General features: G+C 36.2%; 1 protein-coding gene across 3 annotated transcripts in view; it reads right to left on the reverse strand.

Moving 5' to 3' along the window:
- afg2a (AFG2 AAA ATPase homolog A) overlaps positions 1-27,500 on the reverse strand; it is a 52,922-nt gene that overhangs the window by 12,178 nt on the left and 13,244 nt on the right. For 2 of the 3 annotated variants that reach the window (XM_058797868.1, XM_058797870.1), the window contains exons 10-14: positions 24,809-24,963; positions 24,423-24,632; positions 22,169-22,222; positions 21,049-21,128; positions 18,344-18,470 (exon numbers count right to left, since the gene is read on the reverse strand). In XM_058797868.1, the coding sequence (XP_058653851.1) occupies positions 18,344-18,470; positions 21,049-21,128; positions 22,169-22,222; positions 24,423-24,632; positions 24,809-24,963 (626 nt within the window). Of the gene's footprint in view, positions 1-12,064; positions 13,694-18,343; positions 18,471-21,048; positions 21,129-22,168; positions 22,223-24,422; positions 24,633-24,808; positions 24,964-27,500 lie in introns of those variants that run through there. The other variant, XM_058797869.1, reaches the window with a different exon arrangement.

Consider the following 27,500-nt stretch of genomic DNA (forward strand, 5'->3'; position numbering starts at 1 on the left):
CTTAATACTAACAATGTGCTAAAACATGTTAGCCATGTGCTAAAACATGCTAATTTAGGCTAGTATACTGTTAAAACATTTTAATTCATGTTAACAACATGTTAAACATGTCATAAACATGTTAAAACATGTCAGCCATGTTCTAACAAAATTATTGTTCAAGCTATCAATGTGCCAAACATGTTAGAAAAATCAACATGCTAATTCACTAGAAACATCCTAGAAACATGTTAATTCATGCCAGCAACATGTTAAAACATGTTAGTCACATGCTAAAACATACTAGAACCATGCTAATCTAGGCTACCATAGTGGCAAAACGTTAATCCATGTTAACATGCTAGCAACATGCTAAAACCAGCATAGTGCATAGACCAGCATAGTGTTAAAACATGTGTACGTGTTAAACATGCACGCAACAACATTATCATGCTAACAACATTACATCATGTTAGAAACACATTAGCAACATGCTAAGTTGTGCTAAAGCACGCTAAATCATGCTAGAAATGTGCTAAGACATGTTAGTCATGTGCTACAACATGCTAGAAACATGGTAATTTATGCTAGCATACTGTTAATTCATGGTAAGTCATGGTAGCAACATGCTATCTATCAGTTCAAACTGTTTTAAACTTTTACAAACTTCAAACTTTCAGGCTATGCTTTCTCAGTCTCAGTAAAGTCTGTCATGATTTTTTTTAATCTAGTCGAATGTGTTTTTATAAAGGTTGTAAAGTTGAAGGCAGGTTTTCGTCTGAAGGGAACAGAAAGAATGAGCGAGTGTGTTTATTAGCACAGTCTAGCAGTGATCTCATCTCATCACAATACACACACCTGCACGCTAACCTCACAGCACACACAGATGTGCGACAGATTTACCATCAGAGAGAGACAGATGTGTTTAACGTGTCAGACACGCCGCCGGTCGCACCTGCACACCATCTCAGAGGAATTCTGGGATGCGTGACGGAGTCTCTGTGCAGAATTGTGGCAGAGATACAGAAACAAGCGGATGAAATAAACCAGATGAGGATCAGAGTAAGACGGAAAACAGCTTCAGATCCACTGCTTCAGCTCAAGAGCTCAATCTCTGAGCAAACAGAACAAACCCGGCCGAAACCGAACATACACAATATCATGAGGAACTGAAAGTTTTATATTTGAGAGTTTATAATTTAGCTACATCGTTCACAGTTCATTCTCTGATAAAAGTATTTAAGTATAAAGTCTGGTATCTTTCTTTTCATAGTCTTTGCTTTAAATCAAAATTTGTAATGATATTTTGGAGCCGCATGGTTATTTGCAATAAGGTTATTTGGTGAACATTAGTTGCATGCATTAGGTTCATAAATAATGAACAAGCATTTATTAATCTAAGTTGATGTTCAATTGTACAATCATTAAAACTTTTATTTTCTCAATTCATTTTGTGAATTAACATTCACCTAGATTAATAAATGGTATATGCATAATAAACATAATTAAAAATATTATATAATAATAATTATATAATAAACAAATGTAAAATAAGCATCAAGAAGTATGTTACTTTCATATATATATATATATGACATCCTGTATGCATATATGTATATATTTATTTATTTATTAACATTGACCTGCATTAATAATTGTAATATGTAATGTTTGTAATATGTAATAAAAACGCACATTCTTAATGGCCATATCTGTTTAATATGATATATTATATACAATAAAAGTAAAAAAAGTATTTATATATAGAGTAAGTATATATATAATAGTACATAATAAAGTGATGAATTAATTAATGAATTGACATCAACCTAGAATAATAAATGTATATACACCTAATAAATGTAAAAAAAAAATTAAATAAAAATTATTGTTTTAATTTTATATATACAGTTAGGTCCATATTTGGACACAGGCACAATTTTTTTCCATTTTAGCTGTTGACCAAAACGTATTCAAGTCACAGTTATATAATGAATACGGGCTTAAAGTGCTTTAATTTGAGCGTATACTCATCACAATTGGAGGAAAGGTTAAGGAATTACAGCTCTTTAATATGTACCTCCCCCCTTTTTCAAGGGACCGTAAGTAATTGGACAATTGACTCAAAAGCCATTTCATGGACAGATGTAGGCTATTCGTTATTTCTACATCAATTAAGCAGGTAAAAGGTCTGGAGTCTAAGTGTGTCATTTGTATTTGGAAGCTGTTGCTGTGAACCACATCATGCGGTCAAAGGATCTCTCCATACAAGAGAAACAGATGATTGTCAGGCTTCAAAAACAAAACAGATCCATCAGAGAGAGAGAGAAGGAACATTAGGAGCGGACAAATCAACCGTTTGGTACAACGAGAAAACAGACTGTGAGCTCAGAAACATAGAAAGACCTGGATGTCCACGGAGGACAACAGTGAAAGTGAAGTGACGGTGCACCAATACTTGGAATTTGTGCTCTGCATTTAACCCATCCAAGTACACACACACACACACACTGTGAACACACACCCGGAGCAGTGGGCAGCCAGGGAGCAGTTGGGGGTTCGGTGCCTTGCTCAAGGGTCTCACCTCAGTCGTGGTATTGAAGGTGGAGAGAGCGCTGGTTATTCACTCCCCCCCCACCGACAATCCCTGCCGGACCTGAGACTCGAACCCGTGACCTTCGGGTAACAAGTCCGACTCCCTGTCCATTAGGCCACGACTGCCCAACAGTGATGATGATCAGCGGATCCTCTGCATGGTGAAGAAAAACCCTTCTCAACATCCAGCCAAGAGAAGAACACTCTCCAGGAGGCAGACGTGTCTACAATCAAGAGAAGACTTCACCAGAGCAAATACAGAGGCTTCACCACAAGCTGCAAACAAGGCCAGATTAGACTTTGACAAAAAACACATCTAAAAACGCCCAGAGCACTTCTGGAAAAGCATTATTTGGATGCTGAAATTAAGATCAACCTGTTCCAGAATGACGGGAAGAAAAAGTGTGGAGAAGGCTTGGAGCAGCTGATGATGAAAGCACACAGCATCATCTGTGAAGCACGCAACAGTGTGATCATGAGCTGCATGGCTTCAGCGGCTCTGGGTTACTGCTGTTCAGTGATGATGAGACAGAAGACAGAAGTGTATAGAGATATACTCTCTGCTCAGACTCAGTCAAATACAGCAAAGCTGATTGGGCGGCGCTTCATAGTACAAGTGGATGATGACCTAAAACAAGCAGCAAAAGCAACCCATGAGTTTTTGAAGGATATTCTGCAATGTCCGAGTCAATCTCCTGATCTCGACCCGATCGAGCAGCATTTCACTCGCTGCAGACTAAACTACAGACAGAAAGAGCCACAAACAAACAACAACTGAAGTCAGCTGCAGTAAAGACCTGGCAAAGCAAACCCAGTCTCTGCTGATGTCCACGAGTTACAGACTTAAGGCAGTCATCGCCTGCAAAGGATTCTCAACAAAATATTAAAAATGAACATTTTATTTATAATTGCATTTATTTGTCCAATTACATTTGAGCCCCTGAAAATGGGGGGACTGTGTATAAAAATGGTTGTAATTCCTAACCATTTTATGTAATTTTTTTTGTTCAACCCCTTGAATTAAAGCTTAAAGTCTGCACTTCAACTTCATCTTGAGTGTTTCATTGTAATTATATTCTGGTGGCATACAGAGCCAAAATTATGAAAATTGCGTCAGTGTCCAAATATATATGGACCTAACTGTATACAGTATATATGTTGTGGTTTTTCAAAACAGTAAGAAGTAAAAAAAAAAAAAAAAAAAAAATGAATGCAATAAATTAATAAATTGAACGTCACTGTGAAATGTAACTCAGAATTTTTTGAAATTCAAATGAATAAAGCAAATGAAACGGAAAAAAAAAACTTCCGGAAACCACATCCACTGAAAAACGGCCTATACAGCTGAACACACACACACACACACACACACACGCAGCAGACTGCGGCTGGACTCTGTGTGTGTTGGAGAACTAAACACATGTTGTGTGTTCTGGTAGGAATTAACTTCTCTGGGTCGGGCGGATGTGGCCTCAGCCTGAGCCTGCAGCCTCAATCAAGAGCGGCTAAAATTAGTGGCCAACTCGCTTTCCGGTAAGAAGATAATTCCTCCTTGATTGCAGAAAAAGAAAAATAAAGAAAGAGGCAGAAGAAAGAGAGACAGAGAAGCCCAGAGGTCAAAACAGCACAGCATGTTTACTGAACTATACGACCCGGCACAAACATACAACTCAGAAAGAAAAAATATATCGTTTGTGTGAAATTTTTCTTTGAAGAAATACTTTTATTCATCAAGGATGCATTAAGTTGATCAAAAGTGCCAGTAAAGACATTTATAATGTTATATAGGATTTCTATTTGAAATAAATGCTGTTCTTTTGAACTTTCTATTCATCTGTGAATCCTGAAAAATAAAACGTATCACAGTTTCCACAAAAATATTGTGCAGCACAACTGCTTTCAATATTAATAATAATCAGAAAAGTTTCTTTTAAAAGAATGACTCTTCTGTGCGTGTGACTCAAACATAATTACACAGACTCTCCAGCTGAATGTCTCTCTTTTAAACATTAAAAACACTGAAAAATGTAGATGAACAATGGAAAAACCTTAGAAGTCAACTGTTCAGATTTAAAGTCTGTATTGTGGTGAAAAAAGCAGTGAAAATGTACACTCTGGAAATAATACCTGCTTTTCAAACGTTTTTCAAACATGAGGTTAAAAATCACCAAGAAAGTCAAATGCTGCTAATGTACGATTATAAAGCAGACGAGTTTGGTCCTGAGAGCTGCAGGTCGGATGAAGCTTTGCTTGTTGTTCTGTCTCTTATCAGACATCAGGAACTCTGGAGGGCAAATCCAGACGCTCGGTTGTTTAGTAACCAGCAGCTTCCGCTGAATAAACCGAACGAGAGCAGCAGATGGAAAATGATGTTATCAGAGCCGACGGGACTTCAGACTCATCTAAGAGTGCTTGACAACACACACACACACCAGAAACACACACGTACACTTGCTTAGCACTTGATTTAGTGGCATACAAGTATTCAGCCGTATAGAGTCACTGTAGATGTAGAGAACATGGATATTTTTTAAAGCTCTGACAAAACTCAAGTTCAGACAGACTTGACCACCATTGGATATACATACACATATAAATGTTTTGTTTACATTATATATGTATGTGTACTGTGTATGTTTATTATGTATATATAAATACACACACATACAGTATATATTTTGAAAATATTTACGTTTATACATTTATATATTCATATTCTCATATTTTATATTATATATTATATATATTTAATATATAAACATAACATTTTTCTTAAATATATACATGCATATGTTTGTATTTATATATACTGTACACAGTATACACACATTATGTAAACAAAAACTTTTATTTTGGAATCGATTAATATATAGATTCTTACAATTATCTATATATATCTATACATCTATATATATATCTATATATATATATATATATATACACACACAGGTGCTGGTCATATAATTAGAATATCATCAAAAAGTTGATTTATTTCACTAATTCCATTCAAAAAGTGAAACTTGTATATTATATTCATTCATTACACACAGACTGATATATTTCAAATGTTTATTTCTTTTAATTTTGATGATTAGAGCTTACAGCTCATGAAAGTCAAAAATCAGAATCTCAAAATATTAGAATATTACTTAAGACCAATACAAAGAAAGGATTTTTAGAAATCTTGGCCAACTGAAAAGTATGAAAATGAAAAGTATGAGCATGTACAGCACTCAATACTTAGTTGGGGCTCCTTTTGCCTGAATTACTGCAGCAATGCGGCGTGGCATGGAGTCGATCAGTCTGTGGCACTGCTCAGGTGTTATGAGAGCCCAGGTTGCTCTGATAGTGGCCTTCAGCTCATCTGCATTGTTGGGTCTGGTGTCTCTCATCTTCCTCACAGATTCTCTCTGGGGTTCAGGTCAGGTGAGTTTGCTGGCCAGTCAAGTACAGTAACACTATGGTCATTGAACCAGCTTTTGGTACCTTTGGCAGTGTGGGCAGGTGCCAAGTCCTGCTGGAAAATGAAATCAGCATCTCCATAAAGCTTGTCAACAGAAGGAAGCATGAAGTGCTCTAAAATTTCCTGGTAGATGGCTGTGTTGACTGTGGACTTCAGAAAACACAGTGGACCAACACCAGCAGATGACATGGCAGCCCAAATCATCACTGACTGTGGAAACTTCACACTGGACTTCAAGCAACATGGATTCTGTGCCTCTCCACTCTTCCTTCAGACTCTGGGACCTTGATTTCCAAATGAAATGTAAAATTTACTTTCATCTGAAAAGAGGACTTTGGACCACTGAGCAACAGTCCAGTTCTTTTTCTCCACAGCCCAGTTAAGATGCTTCTGGCGTTGTCTCTGGTTCAGAAGTGGCTTGGTAGCCCTTTTCCTGAAGGCGTCTGGCGTGGTGACTCTTGATGCACTGACTCCAGCTTCAGTTCTCTCCTTGTGAAGCTCTCACAAGTGTTTGAATCAGCTTTGCTTGACTGTATTCTCAAGCTTGCGGTCATCCCTGTTGCTTGTGCACCTTTTCCTACCCAAATTCTTCCTTCCAGTCAACTTTGCATTTAATATGCTTTGATACAGCACTCTGTAAACAGCCACACCTTTCAGTAATGACCTTCTGTGACTTACCCTCTTTGTGGAGGCGTCAATGTTCGTCTTCTGGATCATTGCCAAGTCAGCAGTCTTCCCCATTATTGTGGTTTCAACAAACAAGAGATACCAAGAATTTATACTGTAGGGATGGTCATTTATTCAAACTCAAATGTAAATATTCTAATATTTTGAGATACTGATTTTTGACTTTCATGAGCTGTAAGCTCTAATCATCAAAATTAAAAGAAATAAACATTTGAAATATATCAGTCTGTGTGTAATGAATGAATATAATATACAAGTTTCACTTTTTGAATGGAATCAGTGAAATAAATCAACTTTTTGATGATATTCTAATTATATGACCAGCACCTGTATATATATATATATATATATAGATATAGCTATCAGATTATATAGTTTTACACTTATGATAATCAATTTATACCTAAAACTTAAAAGTTTGAAATATGAAGATTTTTAATGTTTTTGAAAGAAGTCTCTTCAGCTCATCAAGGCTGCATTTATTTTAAAAAAAATACAGTAAAAATTGCGAAATATTATTTCAACTTAAAATAGCTTTTTTTTCTATGTGAATATGTGTTAAACTGTAATTTATTTCTGTGATGCGCAGCTGTATTTTCAGCATTCAGCATTACTGCAGTCTTCAGTGTCACATGATCTTCAGAAATCATTCTAATATGCTGATTTGCTGCTCAAGAAACATTTCTGATTATTATCAATGTTGAAAACAGTTGTGCTGCACAATATTTTCATGGAAACTGTGATACATTTAATTTTTCAGGATTCACAGATGAATAGAAAGTTCAAAAGAACAGCATTTATTTGAAATACAAATCTTTTATGTCTTTTCTGTCACTTTTGATCAATTCAATGCTAAAAGTATATAGATGTAAAAGTATGCTTCAAAGTTGTAATGGTAGTGCGTCTCAGTTTTCTAAACTCAGCTCAGAGGTCAAGCTTCAGCAGAACTAAAAATCCTCATCAGGCAGCTTCTTCAATCCTCCCTGCTCTTCTTCTCTTCCGTCTTTTGTGAAATCGTCAAGTCTGGACCGGCTCTTCATTAGTGTCTTCCGCTGCTCTAATTGCTCTGGTTTTCCCGCCGCTGGCCGCGCGTCACTGGCAGGCCGGTTTTTCCAGGCCTGTGTTTGTGTTTGCGGGAAGAGAAGGCTGTAATCAGAGCTCCAAATGAACAGCGTGAGGGGAAGCGCTGCGTCTTTTCTTAGCTCCAAACTTTACCGCGCTGCAAAAGGGACAAATTTTGTGGCTCCCCGCGCGGAAGAGACGAGCTCTGGTGTCCCGGCCTGCTGTGTTTGACATCTGTAACGGGTTTGGAAGCTCTAACCTAGTGCTCCAGTCTCGAGACCTGATAGTTTAACACATTTGAGGAACTCAAGACTGTTATAAAGGACAGAAACCAACTCTGAGCTGCTGTAAGTGTTTGCGATCGAGTGTTTTGGGACTAAGAGGATTGTTTATTCGAGGGTTGAAAACTCAAAAAATAATAAATTGATAAATGTATGATACATTTCAGATATTCTCTGAGAACTCTCAAATCTCACATGCACTTGTGTTGTTGTAATTTGGTGCCTTTATAAGCATCTCGCAAACATTAGTTTTTGTGAATCATAAGCAAATGCAGCATTTTGAAATGTAAGAGAAGAAGATTTTCAGTAAAGATTGAATAATGACATCTAGGTCTGATACTCAGGCAAAACTATTATATGACTTCAGGAGGATTGAAATACAGCGCAAGACTGATTTAATGTTTAATGTTAATGATGTCAAATGTTTAGGTTCGGTAAAGACAATAAACTGATTGAAAGTGGCAGTAAAGACATTTATAATATTACAAAAGATTTCAATTTCTATTCATCTGTGAATCCTGAAAAATAAAATGTATCAGTTTTCACAAAAATACTGAACAGCCAACTGTTTTCAACATTGATAATAATCAGAAATGTTTGTTGAGCAGTAAATCAGCATATTAGAATGATTTCTGAAGATCATGTGACACTGAAGACTGGAGTAATGATGCTGAAAATACAGCTGCGCATCACAGAAATAAATTACAGTTTAACTGATATTCACATAGAAAACAGCTGTTTTAAATTCTAATAATATTTAACAATTTTTACTGTATTTTTGATTAAATGCATCAAAATGAATTTCTAGGTGAAATATTGGTAATAATTGTTTATTAAATGCATCAAACATAATTTCTAGGTGAAATAATAATATTGGAGAAGTGATAATAATAATAATAATAATATTTCACAATTTTTACTATATTTTTTGATTAAATAAATGCATCAAACATAAATTTTTAGGTGAACTGTTCCTTTAAGCATCAGCAGCTTTGAGTGTTTGGGTTTGTTAGATCTATAAAAAAAATAAACAGGAACAGAAACAGCCCAGTGTGTGTGTTTACGTACGTGTGTGTGTGTGTGTGTGTGTGTGTGTGTGAGAGAGTGACTTCCTGCCGCCCACGACACAGCAGTAAACACTGCTCATATGAGGGCTGTTACAAAGTATCGCTCGGCAACAGAAGAATTAAACAAACACACACACACACACACACACACACAGTTTACAGGTCATCAAACACAGAGACAAAACTGACTTTTCTTAGTTAAATCCAGCAGATTCGATCACTCAATAACTGTTCTGAGAAGAAACCAGCTAAAAATAGCAGAACTACCGATTAGTTGCACAGTAATACTGCAGCTTTTCCTTTAACTTGAGTTATTGTCTCCTTCAAATTGTGACACAACACTATAAAAACGCTACACAACTAAACATTTACATCCTACCAGACAGAGAAACACACCATACAATACAATTTTTTTCTTGTTTTCTAGTAAATCAAGATGCAAAGCAAAGTGACATGATAGTAAGTCTTGTTTTCGAATAATATGATATTGAAAAAATGAGTTTATGAATAAATATCTGCCAGTGGAGTCAGAAAAATCAACTTAATTCAAAGATTATTTTCCTGACCTCACTGACAGATATTTATTCTTGTTTGAAGCTAAAACTCACATCATTTTCATGCATTTCTCAGAAAACAAGACTTGATATCTTAAGTAATTTTGCATCTCCAGTAAATGTATCTTGATTTAAGAATGTTTAGTTATTTTTACTGGAAAACAAGACAGAAATACTGAGGAAACAACATGATTTTTGTGATGTACCGAGACTAAATAATGATATTATGACTGACTGACACTGATAGACACACTGTCTGTGTGTGTGTGTGTGTGTGTGTGTGTGTGTGTGTGTCTGTGTCTGTGTCTGTTTACAATTACTGAGCGCATAATGAATGTTCATCCAATGAGCCGCACGCTGGCAGCCTCGTCCCTCGCTGAGACAGGAGAGCAATTAACACAGGAAGGAAGCAGAGAAAACTAGCCAAAGGAAAGACAGGCCAGCCAGAGGACGAATACAGAGACAGAGAGATGTGAGGAGATGCATTTAACAGAGAGACAGACACACTTCGTCAGTAAATGTCTGAGAGTTATATTCCTGACTGAGAACAGATAGTCAGCCAGACTGCAGACTGTTGAAAACTGTTGTGCTGCACAGTATTTTTGTGGAAACTGATACATTTTATTTTTCAGGATTCACAGATGAATAGAAATGTATTTGAAATAGATATCTTTTGTAACAATGTATTTACTGTCAATTTTGATCAATGTGATGCATCCTTGATGAATAAAAGTATTAATTTTGCTGAATCTTACCCCAGAGGTTTCAACATTGATAATAATCAGAAATGTTTCTCGAGCAGCAAATCAGAATGATTTCTGAAGATCATGTGACACTGAAGACTGGAGTAATGATGCTGAAAATACAGCTGCGCATCACAGAAATAAATTACAGTTTAACCTATAATCACATAGAAAACAGCTAGTTAAAATTGTAATAATATTTCAAAATTTTTACTATATTTTTGATCAAATAAATGCAGCCTTAATGAGCAAAAGAGACTTTCTTAATTATTCCAAACCTCGACTAAATCAACTCTATATGATCTCACAAATAATTAACATCACAAAGAAGAAACCTTTTCCTTTATAATAAAGTGTGCTGATGAATCGCTCACAATAAGACCAGGAAGATGAATGAAGTGAATCAAGTTTAAACCGTTCATGCTTACACTGTTTGCAAAAACACAACGATGCAATTCAGAATCAACAGAACGCAGTGAATGAATCAGATGTGTTTGACTGCACAGATTACAGCATTCACGCTCATGAAGGCTTTCACAGCTCCTCTAATCCACCTGTAAGAGGCTTTAATGTGCTGCTTGGAGGATCCCGACGCGCCCGAGACAGACAATGGGGGTATTATTAGGGCGATCTGCCCCCGGTGGGGCGCGAGGGGGATTTATGACGCGCCGCATCTGTTACCGCATGCGTGTGTGGAGGAGCGGTGTTAGGTTTCACAGACACTCATTCTCTCTTGAGTGAATTACACTGCTCTGTTTTGTAGCTTTTACTATCAATTAGCATGATAACAGCATCATGCGCTTTAAAAAGCCAAGTCACATTTAATTCTATAGCACTTCATACAATACAGAAAGCAGCTTCACTTCCTCATCACTTTGGATAAAAACGTCTGCTAAATGAAGAAATGTTAATAAACTGGAAAATTGAAACAACATGCAATTTATTTGATCGATAAACGTATTATAGTTAACTAAATCTAAAACTATAGAAAATATGTTTGTTGTTTGAAATAAAATAAACGTTAATTGAAATAATATATAAAAAACATTATTTATAACTCATTTTATTTTGGCTAGTTGCCAAGGCAACATTTCCTGAAGTACTAAAATACCTAAAATTAAATAAAAAATGAATAAATAAAAAAAAAATAAAAACTACATAGAAATTTTGTAACTACATAGAAACACAAATACAGCAAAAATTACTAAAACGTCAACTAAAATTTAAGTGACAACAGAAAATATTAAAAAATCTCGTTCAAAACATAAAACTATAAATAAAAATTAAAACTAATAAATAAAAATGGCAAAAATATATAGACATAAAAAACTAATAAAAATACAACAAAATTAGTAAAGCATTAACTAAAACGAAAGTAAAAATAGAAAATATAAAAAAATTATTTCAAACAAAAACTATAAATAAGAAATTAAACTAATAAATAAGAATGAATAAAAACTATAGACATAAAAAAATAAAAATACAACAAAAATAAGTGAAAACAGAAAAACAGAAAATACAAAAAAATCTAATTCAAAATAAGCAAAAATGAAAACTAATAAATAAAACTGAATAAAAACTATACAGACATTTAAAAACAGAAAAAATGACAAACTTTAAAATTTAAGTGGGAACAGCAAATACAAAAATAAAATCTATTTCAATCCAAACAAATGTGATCCTGCTTAACATTTCTATTCAATATATGAGGAGGTTTTTAACTTCATCTGCTGGAATGGGACGGCAGGCAGACGAGCAGAAAGAGCTTTAATCTTGAGGAGGGAGATTTCCTGGCTGCAGTTGTGGTGGTCTGATCAGCCGAAAGGCAAGACTGCACATGCTGGAAATCCTGGCAGATCTTCCTCACAAAGAGCCTTCATTTCCTGCCTCGCTCGATCTGTCGTCTCTGTAAAGCGCTAAGCCGAGCGGCGGAAGCGCCGTGTGTGTGTGTGCGCCGCCTGATCTTTTGTGTCATCTAAACCCAGTTCCGTTGAGCTGAGTGCAAAGAGAATGTTTTCAACCGTCGCTCCAGTCCAGAACTACACAACAACCACAGCGCCACCGCAAAAACTCAAACTCAAAACTACAAATATCAAAAACCAGAACCAATACCTGACAGTGGGGTCAGAAAAATAGATCTGTTTTGAATCAAGTTTTTTTTTTTTTTTTTTTTTACCCTATCGGCAGATATTTGATCTCATTTTAACCATAAACTTACTTCATTTTGATGAATTTCTTAGAAAAAAAGACTCGTTTCATTCTGCGTCTCAAGTAAATATGTCTTGATTTAAAAATGACAAAAAAAAAAAATTATTGGAAATTATCAGTCAAAGAACAAAGTATGCAAAAATAAAAGTTGACGAAATTAATTGGTTGGGTGAACTGAACAAAGAAAAAAAAAAAATTTCCACCCTCAAATCGAAAGAATTATATAAAATATATTTTGCATTAAGAAAATTATGCCTGTTTTAAGATCAGGAACATTATTTTCTTGATAATTAAACATTTACTTTCAAATTCTCATTACTCGTTCTCATTACAATCCTGCAAATCATCCTGGACACTGGACACAAAGGTCTTTTTTATTAATTTTTTTTCAATGTTTTTCATTTTTTTTATTTTACAGTAGTATTTTTATTCATTTGCCTTATTTTTTTTTATTTATTTACATTTTATTACACAAAGTAGTTTATATTAATTTTTATTTTTTAAATTAAATTACTTTTTTCAAAATAGTTTTGCTATTATTTTTTTATTGAGTTTTATTTATTTTATTTTATTTTTTTATTCATTTGTATAATTTTTTATAAACATTTTTTGCATTATTTTTTATTTTATTGTACAAAAGAACTTTTTCTTTTAAATGTTTCACCCTAATGATAGGGACAATTTTCACATTACAATAATGAAAAAGGTGAACGAAAAACAATCTTTTTTTCCCCCAAAATAGCCTTGATTTTCATTACACAAAACAATTTCTTGCTTATTTCCAGTGAAATGTGACCTACACGTGTTCTTGAGAGGTTTTGTTTTTTGGTACTGTATTTCTGAACATGATTTATTCAATAATATCCTCCAATCATGTTTCAGAGGAGGTTGAGTTGTGTTTTTCAGCTATGCTGCAATCGGACACCGACAGGCTGCTTGAAGTCTGATAGCTGTCAGGATCTTTGTGCCGGATTTACAGGATTGTTCCTCTGTTCTCCGCAGCGCTGCGTTCCTCCCATCCTCCCTCCACAGATCCAGTTACCTGCTCACCGCACTGAGCCACGTCCCCCAGGGCCACACACACACACACACACACACACACCATCACACGTTCGTTTTTGTGAAAAGTGGGGACATCCATAGGCGTAATGGTTTTTATACTGTACAAACTGTATGTGCTATTGCCCTACACCTAAACCTACCCCTTACAGGAGACTTTCTGCTATTTCAGATTCTCAATACACTCCATTCTGTGTGATTTATAAGCGTTTTGAAAAGTGGGGACATGGGTCAATGTCCTGAAAAGTCACCTTCTCTTTGTAATACCTGTCATACCCTTGTCATTATACACATCTATGTCCTCATTTGTCACACACACACACACACACACACAAAAAGCAGTTTAAAGGCTAAGTTTTCCAATAACTCAAATACTTCCTTCCTGCTGTGTTTTTCCTCTTTCATCAAAGAAAAACACTGTAAAACATCTGAAACATGCGGCTCTGGCCAGAACAAACACAAACATTCACATTCCTGCAGCGAGCTTGAAGTGCTTCCGGTTTTGGCAGCTCTTCCCGAGGATCTGGATCCCGTCGAGAGGATTCTGGGCCGATCCGAGCCGAAGCGCTGTAGGTCTCACATTCTGCGCTGCTTGTTTTTCTGAACGCTTTCCTCAAACCGCAACGAGTCGAGCGGCGGATCAGATAGCGGACAGACGATGAATGCCGCTCAGAGCCACATTTTACTGCCAGAGAGAACGAGGGCTTTGGCACAATGACTAATTTCTGAAAAATGGATTAAAATGAAGTGAGTTTTTGCTTAAAACAAGAACAAATGTCTTCCAATGGAGTCAGAAAAAGTCTCTTGTTTTCCCTTTGAATTAAGTTTATTCTTCTGACTCCATTTGTGAAATTGTCTAGCATTTAAGAAATAATCACAAATCATTTTAAGTGCATCTATCAAACACTCACTGAAGATTGATCCGAACATTCATCATTCAGTTAATAATACAGTTGGATGTTCAGCAGAATTATAATGATTTTTTTTATTACTTTGTATTCTTTTTTTTAATCTATAAAAATATTTTTTAAAATTTTACATTTTTTTTTTTAAATTACATTTTATTTTTATTTTATTTTACAATCGCATTTGAAGATTAAAGTTAATTTTTTTATTTTAATAATACAGATGGATGCTCAACAGAAACAAATGTGAATATAAGGAGGTGAAAATATGTTTATTTTTTATTTTACAAACTACTTTTATTAATTTCAAATTTTTTAAAAATTTATTATATTTTATTATTATTTTCTTTTTCAAATCGAGTGAAAAATATATCGAAATTACAAAGTTTATGCTTAAAAAAGAAAATATATATATATATATATATATATATATATATATATATATATATATATATATATATATATATATATATATATATATATATATATATTTTTTTACAGCAAAAACTCAATTTTGATGCATTTCTCAGAAAACAAGGCAATATCATAAATCATTTTGCATCTCCATGTATAGTATCTTGATTTAAGAATGTTTAGATATTTGTACTGGAACACAAGGCAAAAATACAGAGGAAGAACATCAGGTTTTGCAGTGCATGCTGAGTCAAAGCAGTAAACCGGACTGATCTGGTCTGGCGCCACCTTCTGTTTAGAAGTGTATCACAGGAGACCTGATGAGAAACTCACTGACTGACACACAACAAACCCCAAAAACACCACAAAACAACTAAACAACACACTGGTTCAGTCACACGACCAAATAAAACACTGCAGCCACACTGAAGCCTTATTAAATGTGCCAAATTATTAAGATGAGTCACATTCATCTTAAATTATGAATGAATCAACATTTTGTCCATTGAAGGAGCAGAAGCTGCTTTATAGAAGGTCTGGAGAAAGGTGAAGCGTGTGTGTGTGTGTGTGTGTGTGTGTGTGTGTGACACTGGCTCTCACTGCAGACACATCACACTCGAGCGCTGACAGACAGTCAGATCAGGAGAAAAACCAGATCACCTTTCCATCTCTCTCTCTCTCTCTCTGTCTGTCTCTTGCTCATTTTTCCCTATTTTCCAAGCAAACACACAGCTGCGAGGAAACTGAATTGCATTCTAAATTTCTGCATTAATGAGTTAATGAGCATTAATGTTAATAAGCATTTACATGACTCAATATCAGAATACTGACCAATTCTGATTAATATCTGAATATTGATGAGCATGTAAATGTAGTCAGACTATGACTACGACACACTACACACCACAAGAACGTCCCACAAACACCACGTCATTCAAAACACTCACAAACACACACAACAACATCAGAAAAAAACTCTCTCATTACATACAGATATATGTGACTCTGGATCACAAAACCAGTCTTAAGTCGCTGGGGTATATTTGTAGCAATAGCCAACAATACATTGTATGGGTCAAAATTATCCATTTTTCTTTTACGCCAAAAATCATCAGGATATTAAGTAAAGATCATGTTCCATGAAGATATTTTGTAAATTTCCTACTGTAAATATATCAAAACTTAATTTTTGATTAGTAATATGCATTGCTAAGAACTTCATTTGAACAACTTTAAAGGTGATTTTCTCAATATTTAGATTTTTTTGCACCCTCAGATTCCAGATTTTCAAATAGTTGTATCTCAGCCAAATATTGTCCGATCCTAACAAACCATACATCAATGGAAAGATTATTTATTCAGCTTCTCAATTTAAAAAAATGATGGCAGATGACACCTTCACGAAACTGCATTATTTGAAGAAAAAATATCAAAACACACTTACTTTCCTACATAAATGAGCACAAATTTCCATGCTTTGAATGTGAAGTTAATTATAATGACTACAGAATGACACAAACTCTAAAAGAAAAAAAAAAAAAAAACTTTATGAATCGATTTTATTTCATTTTTTTCAAATGAGGCTCCTCAAATGTCCCAAAGAGGAGTTTTTATTAATTATTATGAATCATCTAATCATTAGGGCAGCTCTCGACATTAAGCATTAGTCGATTAATCACACATTTATTAAACCATTTAAAATCACAATAATGAGCCATTAATTGTCTACATAGCCTAATAAGCGCACACATAAAGGGTGCCACAGCACACCAGTGGTTATGAATGTGTCAGGGAAAAACAGTAAGAGGGCTGCATTAACATTTTAATAATGTGTTGATAAACTAGTGTTTTCTACTTAAGAGATGAACTCGTCATGACTCGTCATCTCCGCAACGGATGCTCCTGTGTGCATGTTTCATACAGATTACATAATCTGAGAATATTTGTTTTCCATTTGTATTGGTTTATTTAAAAGTAGATATTTCACCCTCTATAGATATGTTTCATGTCTGTGAGGAAAGTATACACAGAGTTTCAGAGTTTTGCATTCAAGCTGTATTACTCGTATCTGCATGAGCAGAAATGAGGGAGTATTTTAAGAGCAAGTGAGCGGCGCCTCCGCCTGTCCTGCAGTGAGCTACTGTTCAGCTTCCTCATAGCGCACGTCTCTAGGTTAACATCAGATCGAGTGGCCGTGTAAAGTTGCTGCTACTAACATCTTTCGGATGATAAGCCATATTTGAGGTCGATGAATGATACGCATGTATTACCACAAAGCCCAGCCGTTGACGATCTGCCCGTCACAGACTGCGTGACTTCACCTGTGGATTTTTATTTTATTTTATTTTATTTTTTTCTTCTGCGACTAAGCAACTAATACAATTTTGGTCAACCAGCCTCTTCTCGTCGACTAACGGTTAGTCAACTATTAGGGGGCAGCCCTACTAAATTTTTATTAATCATTTAATCATATTATTAATCCTTTTTTAATTATTTAAGAATATTATTAATCATTTTTAGTTATTCAATAATAATTATTAAATAATTTTAAATGATTATAAAATAAAAGTTAGTTATGACTATAAACATAAACCCTAAAATAAAATACTTTAAGGATCTTTTCTTTTCTTCAGCTGAGGTTCCTCAAATGTCCCCAAAAGGAGGTTTATCCAAACCTAAGGGACAGTTTGACACCAAACTATAAACTGCAAAATAAACATACACTCATGGCAGCTGAGGAGAGTTCAGGTGCGAGTTTCACACTAAATGTGTTTCTCCATTTGCTCTTGTGGCCACGTGTGTGTGTGTGTGGGACGGGTGGGTCCTGCAGGGGGTCTCAGACTGACGGAGGAGCTGTCAATCAGAATGAGTGACAGCTGCTGTGAGCCTCTGACTGCAGGAAGTGGAAGCTCTAAAACCCAGCAGGAGGAAACGTGTGTGTGTGTGTGTGTGTGTGTGTGTGTCCAACCGTTTCATTCCCTCCCTGAGTGAAATTCAGCATTGTCATCCTGTGTGTGTGTGTGTGTGTGTGTGTGTTTTAGACCATTGGAGTGAGGACAAAATTGTAAAGTGAGGACATTTTGGCCGGTCCTCATTTTCTGAGATCCCTTTAAAGGCCTGTTTGAGGGTCAAGACTTGGTTTTAGGGGTCAGGTTATAATTGGGTAAAGGATCGGTTTAGGGTAAGGGTTTGGGTGAGACACTTAGTTCTGATGGGTTTAGGGTAAGGAGCTAGAGATTGCATTGTGTCAATGTATGTCCTCACAAAGATAGCTATACAAAGTGAGTGTGTGTGTGTGTGTGTGTGTGTGTGTAGATCAGTCCTACCTTGTCAATCATATCAGGTCGGTTGGTTGCGGCGAGAACCGTGACATCTTTAAGCTGTTCAATTCCGTCCATCTCTGTCAGCAGCTGAGCCAACACTCGATCAGCAACGCCACCCGCCTGACCAGAGCTGCACACACAGTCAACACATCACGCTAGAAACTCAAGACAAGCACAAATACTGTCCCTAGCAACCCCCCAGCGTTCTGGGTGGTTGCTAGGGTGTTCCTAGGGTGTACTCAGTGGTTGCTAGGGCGTTGCTGTGTGGTAGCTAGGCAGTTCTGTTGTCCTTTGCAACTCTGGTGTCCCTGGGGTGGTTGCTAGTTCGTTGCTACATTGTTGATAATGTGCTTTGAATGGTTTCTAAGGCGTTGCTATGTGGCAGCTAGAGTGTTGCTGAATAGTTGCTAGGGTGTTCTCTGTAGTTGCTAGGGCACTGCTATGGTGTTCTGGATGGTTACAATGTTGTTAATAGGCAGTTCCTAATTTGTTCTGGGTGGTTACTATGGTGTTGCCAGGTAGTTGTTTAGGGTGTACTAAGTGGTTGCTAGGGTGTTGTTATGTGTTTGCTAGCCAATTCTGTTGTTCCTAGCAATACTGGTGTCTCTGAAGTGGTTTCTGGGCATTGCTATATGGTTGCTAGGATGTTTCTAGGGCTTTGTTATGTGGTTGCTAGAGTGTGCTCAGTAGTTTCTAGAGAGTTGCTATGTTGTTGCTATGGCTGGATGGTTGCAATGGTATTAATAGGCAGTTGGTAGTCTGCTACCAGGTGGTTAGGTGGTTGCTAGTCCTTTGCTAGGTTGCTGCTATGTGGCAAACCTGGGCGGGTCCAAGGGCATTGCTACAGTATGTGGTTGCTAACCAGTTCTGCTGTCACTAGCAACTCTGGCGTCCCTGGTGTGGTTGCTGTGCAGTTGCTACAGTGTTCACAGTAGTTTCTAGAGTTGCAAAGTTGTTGCTAGGGTGTTCTGTTCTAAGGTGTTGTCAGGCAGGTGATAAAAAGTTCTGGTTGGTTGCTAGGGTGTCAATAGTAAATAGTTGATAGGGCATTGCTATGTGGCTGCAAGAGTGTTCTGGATGGTTCCTAAGGTGTTGCTAGATAGGTGCCAATTAGGTTTTGATGGTTGCTAGGCAGTTGCTGGACCATTGCTATGTGGTTGCTAGGCAGGTGCTGGTGTGTTTGGATTCAGAAGTATTTCTGTTGGGTTCTGCTGAATAAGGTTTCAAATTAACTGATTATGTAGACAGATCAGTGTGTGTGTGTGTGTGTGTGTTAATGTTTGTTTGATTGATTGATTGATTAAAGGTAAACATTCATCAGTAAATCAATGTGTCATTCTGAATTCAATCCAGTGAATGAATCTCTGACTCAGCAGAACAATCCAGCTTTAGATTCACATTGAACTGTGTGTTAGTGTCTGTGTGTGTGTGTGTGTGTGTGTGAGAGAGAGAGTGTGAGAGAGAGAGATTCCTGTCAGAAGCTTAAAACACTAGGCACTTTAATAATTAAACAAGCAAAGAGCCAAACAAATAAAAACACATTTTATGACTCTGTGTTTCAGATTCACACACACACACACACACACACAAACACTGAGACATCAGCAGTGTCAGGTGGAGTCACCACCAAAAAGACAAAGGACCAAAACACGTGGAGAATCCCGTCACATCAGCTGCGGCTCCATACAGACAAAAGCTATGTTTCTATCCAAAGTTTCAAAATAAACTTATGTGCAAAATTGGAATATCGCATAAAACATTTGCGAATAAAGCATCGTTTCCATCCAGTTGAAGAGAACAAAATCGTCACTTCCTGATTAACTTGTGCTAAATATCACGAAGAAACAAATGAATTTGATGCAGTGGGAGAAGGCACTGTATATAATAATGTTTATATACAATAAATTATGAGCTTCAGAGCGCACAGACGAACACGGTCATGTTATCTTCTTTTTGCAGCCTGCTGTTTGGGAACGCAGTTCTGGGAGTTAATTATAACGAAGCACTTTGACGAGACTTTGCTCAAAAAAGCCTTCATATTACAGTACATTGTGCCCTTTTTTTACAATTTTTTTTACAGTGTAGCAACTGGCTAGCAACCACATAGCAACACCCTAACAACTACCCAGACCACCTTACCAACCACATAGCAATGTCCTAGCAACTACTGAAAACACCCTAGCAACTACCAAGAAAACACTAGCAACACCTTAGCAACCACATAGCAACGCCCCAAATTGATTTTTGTACTGAAATTTAGTGTACAATTAAATACATTTTATCATCCACATAGTGAACAAGACTGCGGTTTTCTGCTTGTTTGACTGTAGTTCGCTACACTGATGTCTGGTTTACTCCATTATTTCCTACTGTATTTTAGTGTGAGATTCCCTGAACAGGAACTACAGCAGAATCTCCATCTGTTTTCAGGGAAACAAAGACGCACTTGTGTCTGTAAAACACAGATGTTCCTCTGTGTGTGTGAAAGAGAGTGTGAGTGTGTGTGTGTGTGTTTAGAGCAATTACGTTCTCCTACATGTCAGAACAACTCACATTTGACACCTCAATACTAACAAAATCATATGTTCACATGATCAGATATTAATGTGGATGATGTGTGATACGTATCATATCATGTCATTTAGTTGTCAGTACTGACAATGTGAACGGTGCTTTAGTAATAAAGTCATTGATGATTGTGTCGTTACCTTCCTCTTGCCGCTGCTAAAGCGTCGATCTCGTCAAAGAAAACGATAGATGGAGCAACTGTTCTGGCCTTCCGGAAAACCTACACAAACACACACCATTAAAGGTTCAGAAACACAGAAAATGTGTGCGCTGTCCCTTTAATTGAATATTTACAAACCCAAATGTTGATCTAAACTCATATGACACTTTAAAATGAATTAAGTCTGTTTCTCACACAAAGCATCATATGACTTCAGAAAATTTTTACTTTTCTTAAAAAAAAAAAAAAAAAAAACTTTCTTAAAGTAAAACACAATGGAAGTTTAATCCATAATTTGTCAAAATACTCACTCGTCTCACTAGTGCAGCCACAAGACGCAAACAATAATGTGTTAACATGATTTCAGTGAGGGGAAAAAAATCATTTACTAATGATTTGTGTAAAGTCACGTGCAATTTTACTTCAGCATGACAATATAACACCGTAAACTCTAAAACTAATGTACAAATTCACATTTAAAAAGCTTTAAATCTCAAAATAAATTGTTTTAATAGAAGAATTCACGCAAGTGCTTTTATAAAATTATTAGCATCATGTTTCTGATTTATACTCCTCAAAAAGTGTAAGTGCCTCACTGTAACCTGCATTTATAAACTCTAAAATGACTAATAATGATTTAAACAGCTTTACAACTAAATAAAAAGTAATAAAAATAAAAAATAAATTAAAAAAAAATAAAATAAATAAAAAAAATTGACAGGAATTCATTTAAGCACTTTTTATACAATTATAAGCTTCACATTTCCGATTTTAAATCCTCAAAAGTTTAAATGTCTCACTGTAACCTGCTTTTTAAACCCTAGAACGACTGTAAAAATTATGATTTAAGCAGCTTTACTGTTAAAATTAAACAAAGTTTTGATAGAAGAGTTCATTTAATTTATAAAATGATAAACTTCACATTTCTGATTCTAAATCCTCCAGAAGGGTAAAAGTATGTTTTTGCATGTTTAACATTTTTGTCATTTCATTTATTTATTTATTTTCCTTTTTTATGAAATTGACATGATTTGCGTTTCATGGAGGAAAGAAAGTCATACAGATCAGTAATAGTGATCAGGTGCATACGGGCGTCTCACCTCTCGAAGCGCTCGCTCTGATTCACCCACGTATTTACTCAGTAACTCTGGACCCTGTCGAGACACAATCAGCATCATCAATACTTTAATCAATCACCAATGCATTACAGAGCTGTAAAGATGAAACGGAGCGTCTAAAGTGCATGTTAAAGTACGGGACAGGACGCATTCGTCTGTGTTTGCATACTTGAGTTGAGTAAGTATGTTTCTGGCCTAAACAGCAGCAGATAAGAAGCGAGCGAGACAGATCCGAGCATGTGAGAATAAACGGCTCGTTAAACATCAGCAGCTCTGAGAGATTAATGAGACGATAAGCTGGACAGGAACCTGAGACAAATAACTACTAACCAGCACAAAGACTAAAGAGCAGAGCCGGATAAATACTCTCTCAGAAGTCAAGCTCACTTCCTCTCGTCCGATAATGCATTTCAACACCTCCTGACACACACACACAGGCTCTGGGTTTTCTCTCTCGGAGGGTGTGTTTTCCGTAACTCGCTTTGAGAGATTGATATCGGCTCTGCTACAGAAATGTGAGCGTCTCTCAGACTAAACATCCTCCTTTCAGGGATTTCACTCCCAAACACGCCTGATCTGATCAAGATGACACACGTTCACACATACAGATCTCCAGCGACTGCTGATGTGTAGATTAATGAGTAGACTTCTATAATTTTCATATCAAGATAATTATAATAACTGCAAACGAACACAATCTCTACAAGAGAGTATAGAAAACAGAAATACTTTATTTATCAATTAATTTTCAATTCTGAGTTTATATCATGCAATTCTGAGTTTATTTCATGCAATTCTGAGTTTATATCATGCAATTCTGAGTTTATTTCACAATTCTGAGTTTATTTCATGCCATTCTGAGTTTATATCATGCAATTCTGAGTTTATTTCACAATTCTGAGTTTATTTCACGCAATTCTGAGTTTATTTCACAATTCTGAGTTTATTTCATGCCATTCTGAGTTTATATCATGCAATTCTAAGTTTATTTCATGCAATTCTGAGTTTATTTCATGCAATTCTGAGTTTATTTCATGCAATTCTGAGTTTATATCATGCAATTCTGAGTTTATATCATGCAATTCTGAGTTTATATCATGCAATTCTGAGTTTATATCATGCAATTCTGAGTTTTTAATCGCAATTCTGAGTTATTTCAAGTTTATATCTTGCGATTCTAAATTTATATAGCAATTCTGAGTTTATTTCATGCAATTGTTTATTTCATGCAGTTTGCCTCGCAATTCTGAGTTTATATCATGCAATTCTGAGTTTCTCTCTCACATTTATGAGTTAATATCTCACATCTATTAGTTTACATCTCACAATTCTGAGTTTTTATCTTGCAATTTTAAATTTATAAATCGCAATTCTGAGTTTATATCTTGCAATTTTAAATTTATAAATCGCAATTATGAGTTTATTTCATGCAATTCTGAATTTTTAAGTTTATATCTAATATTTATGAGTTTATCTCTCACATTTATATCGCACAATTCTGAGCTTAGATCTTGCAATTCTGAGTTTATTTCACAATTCTGAGTTAATTTGGCACAATTCATATTATATATATATATATATACAGCAATTTTCAGTTTTTAATCGAAACTGAGTTTATCTCATGCAATTCTGAGATTTTTTTTTTCAGAATTGTGAGAAAAAGTCTGAATATTGTTATAAAATTGACAGAAACTGAAAGCTGAGACTTTGATTCTTATCAAAATTATAAAGTACAAAGCTTACTTCGATTATTGAATGGCAGGTGTTACAAATAACGTCTAGTGAAGTTTTGTTCACACATCCACTGAAAACATCAGAGACTAAAAGATCGATCTTGAGATATAAGAACTGATACTGATTTAATCAAAATGAAGATCGATTTAACATGGGAAACAATTTTCTCAACCCAAACATAATTATCAGAATGAATTATAACACATACAATACCAGTCAAAAGGTTTTGAACAGTAAGATTTGTAATGTTTTTTAAAGAAGTCTCTTCTGTTCACCAAACCTGCATTTATTTGATTCAAAGTACAGCAAAAACAGTAACATTTTAAAATATTTAAAAAAAAAAAAGACTTCTTTAAAAAACATTACAAATCTTACTGTTCAAAAACTTTTGACTGGTATTGTATATTTTTAATATTCTCATTTTTTCAGTCTGTTTTTACTCCATAATTAAACCCTGTAAGTTAGACACCTCACACACTCACACAAATGCTTATGTACGTACCTTAATGGACAGGAAGTTGAGCTGGCTCTCATTGGCTAGCGCTTTAGCGATCATGGTTTTGGAGCATCCCGGCGGTCCGTACAGCAGGACACCTTTAGGTGGCGTTATACCCAGCCTGATGAAGGCCTCGGGGTGCCGCAGGGGCCATTCGACCGCCTGCTTCAGCGCCAGCTTCACCTCCTCCATCCCACCGATGTCACTCCACCGAACCTAAACACACACACACACACACACCTGTAATATTGTTTGATTCATTTGCATTACAGGATCCAAATCTTGAGCTGTGATTGGTCCATCCATCTGTCAATCAGTCACTCTGAATGTTGATAATCAGTCTGTAAAAGGTTTTTATTAATTCATCATCATTCTTCAGATGAACACTGTACCTTTGGCACGTCGATGGCCACCTCTCTCATTGCGCTGGGTTTGACCTCTGTCATGGCCAGCCTCAGGTCAGAGGTCGTGACCTTTACACTGTTCATCACCTGGACGTCAGAGAGAGCAGGTTTGGATCCTAAAACCCTCCTCAGTGCGTGAAGGCCTGCAGAAACATAAAAAAGACCATCACAGATCAATCTGAGCACATTCAGAAACATTTACACTATATATCACCAGTAAAAACGTTTGGAATTATTGAGATTTTTAATGTTTTTGAAGGAAGACTCTTCTGCTCACCAAGGCTGTGTTTATTTTAATAAAAACACAGGAAAAAAAGTAAAATTGTGAAATAATATTAGAATGTAAAATAGCTATTTTTTGTGTGAATGTGTGTTAAACTGTAATTTATTTCTGTGATGCGCAGCTGTATTTTCAGCATCATTGCTCCAGTCTTCAGTGTCACATGATCTTCAGAAATCATAATAATATGCAGATTTGCTGCTCAAGAAACATTTCTGATTATTATCAATGTTGAAAACAGTTGTGTTGCAACAGCTGTGATATACTACTATTCAAAACTTTGTAGTAAGTAAAAAATACAAAAATAAAACTTTTATTCATCAAGGAAGCTTTAAATTGCTTAAAAAAAAAAAAAATGCTGTTCTTCTGAACTTTCTATTCATCTGTGAATCCTGAAAAATCAAATGTATCACGGTTTCCACAAAAAAAAATTGTGCAGCACAACTGTTTTCATCATTGATAATAATCAGAAATGTTTCTCGAGCAGCAAATCAGCATATTATTATGATTTCTGAAGATCATGTGACACTGAAGACTGCAGTAATGATGCTGAAAATACAGCTGCGCATCACAGAAATAAATCACAGTTTAACCGATATTCACATAGAAAACAGCTATTTTAAATAGACTTTTCACATTAATAAAAACATTAATAAATTCCACACTTTTGAGTAGTTTTCCACATTTCTCTAGTTTTATGTAGTTGGGCAGTGTGGACTCTAAAAGCAGAAAAGCACAGCATTAACAGACAATAACTGTTGAATTCATGATGTAAACAGAACTGACTGGAGAACTGAGAGCTAAACATGAGTAAAAGATGACAGAACCGCTGTAACACAAGCTCTCTCACACACACACACACACACACACACACACTGGACAGATAATAAGACACAGCTGAAGCGGCTTCATCTGCTGAATCCAGCCAGAGACGCGGTCTAATCTCTGTTTGAGCTGATTTATTTGAGAGCAAACATCCCGCAGGCTTTCCTCCGCTCCGACACAGAGTAAACATCCGCCGCTCTGATCGGATGTGAAGCAAACCTGACCTGCTGCTCTCTGGAGATGACGACATCAAACAGGACTCACAAACACCAGCCAAAGAGGAACAGAGAGACCAAGAGACTGCCTACGATCAACACGGTTAAAAACAGATCGCCGATAATCATCAACACCGGGTCAGAAAACAGAAGATCACCGAGTAATTCAGGAAGATTACACAGAGAGCTTTAAAGCAGGGCTCAGAACCGGTTCAACGAACATAACAGAGACGAAATCCGTTAATAACCTTATTTTATCGTTCCATTTAATATCTGAATTTTGCAGTCAACCAATCAGGAATTGATCATTAAAAGATGACGTTCTGCATTTGATTGAAGAAAGAAAGAAGGAAACGAAGTACAGAAGAACAGCAGAGAAAATGGGCAAAGCAGGGATGTTTTCAGATCTTTCTCGTTCCTGTATTTACACACAGCTGCAGTGAAGAAAAAAATACCAGCACTTACATATAATGAGACAGAAAGACGGAGACGAGGACACACACGCGTCACAAACGCTTCCGGGTTTATAAACATGACACTCGTAAAAACCCGGCGTGGGGTTTGTGTCTGAAAACTCATCTGGCTGTAAAAAGAAAGAGCGAGCAGGAGAAAGACTTTATAAGGAAGAAGCTGTCATTCACACACACACACACACACACACACACACACACAACTCTGTATAGCTATCTTTGTGAGGACATACATTGACACAATGCAATCTCTAGCTCCTGACCCTAACCTTCAGAACTAAGTGTCTCACCCAAACCCTTACCCTAAACCTACCCTTTACCCAATTATAACCTGACCCCTGAAACCAAGTCTTGACCCTCAAACAGGCCTTTAAAGGGGTCCCAGAAAGTGAGGACCGGCCAAAATGTCCTCACTTTACAAGATTGTCCTCACTCCGATGGTCTAAAACTCAAACCGGCCCTCACAGAGATAGCTGTACAAGTGCACACAGACACAGACACAGACACAGACACACGTTTGTTTTTGTGAAAAGTGGGGACATTCCATAGGCGTAATGGTTTTTATACTGTACTTACTGTATGTGCTATTGCCCTACACCAACCCTACACCTAAACATACCCCTTACAGGAGACTGTCTGCTATTTCAGATGATAAAACAGCTGATAAAAACATCACAATAATCCACAGCACTCCAGTCCAACAGTAAACATCTGGAGAAGACAAAAGCTGAAACAAATCCAGCATTAAGACGTTTTTAACTAAAACACAAGTCTATAATCCATAATAACGCTTCCTCCAGTGAAAGTGCGTCTGGTGTCGTCTCTCACATCAAAATCCAGCCACATATTTGTTTAGAGCTGTTTTGTCTTGTAAACGCTGCTTGATCTGC

The sequence above is a fragment of the Onychostoma macrolepis genome, chromosome 14 (assembly GCF_012432095.1).
Source record: "Onychostoma macrolepis isolate SWU-2019 chromosome 14, ASM1243209v1, whole genome shotgun sequence".
NCBI lineage: Eukaryota > Metazoa > Chordata > Actinopteri > Cypriniformes > Cyprinidae > Onychostoma > Onychostoma macrolepis.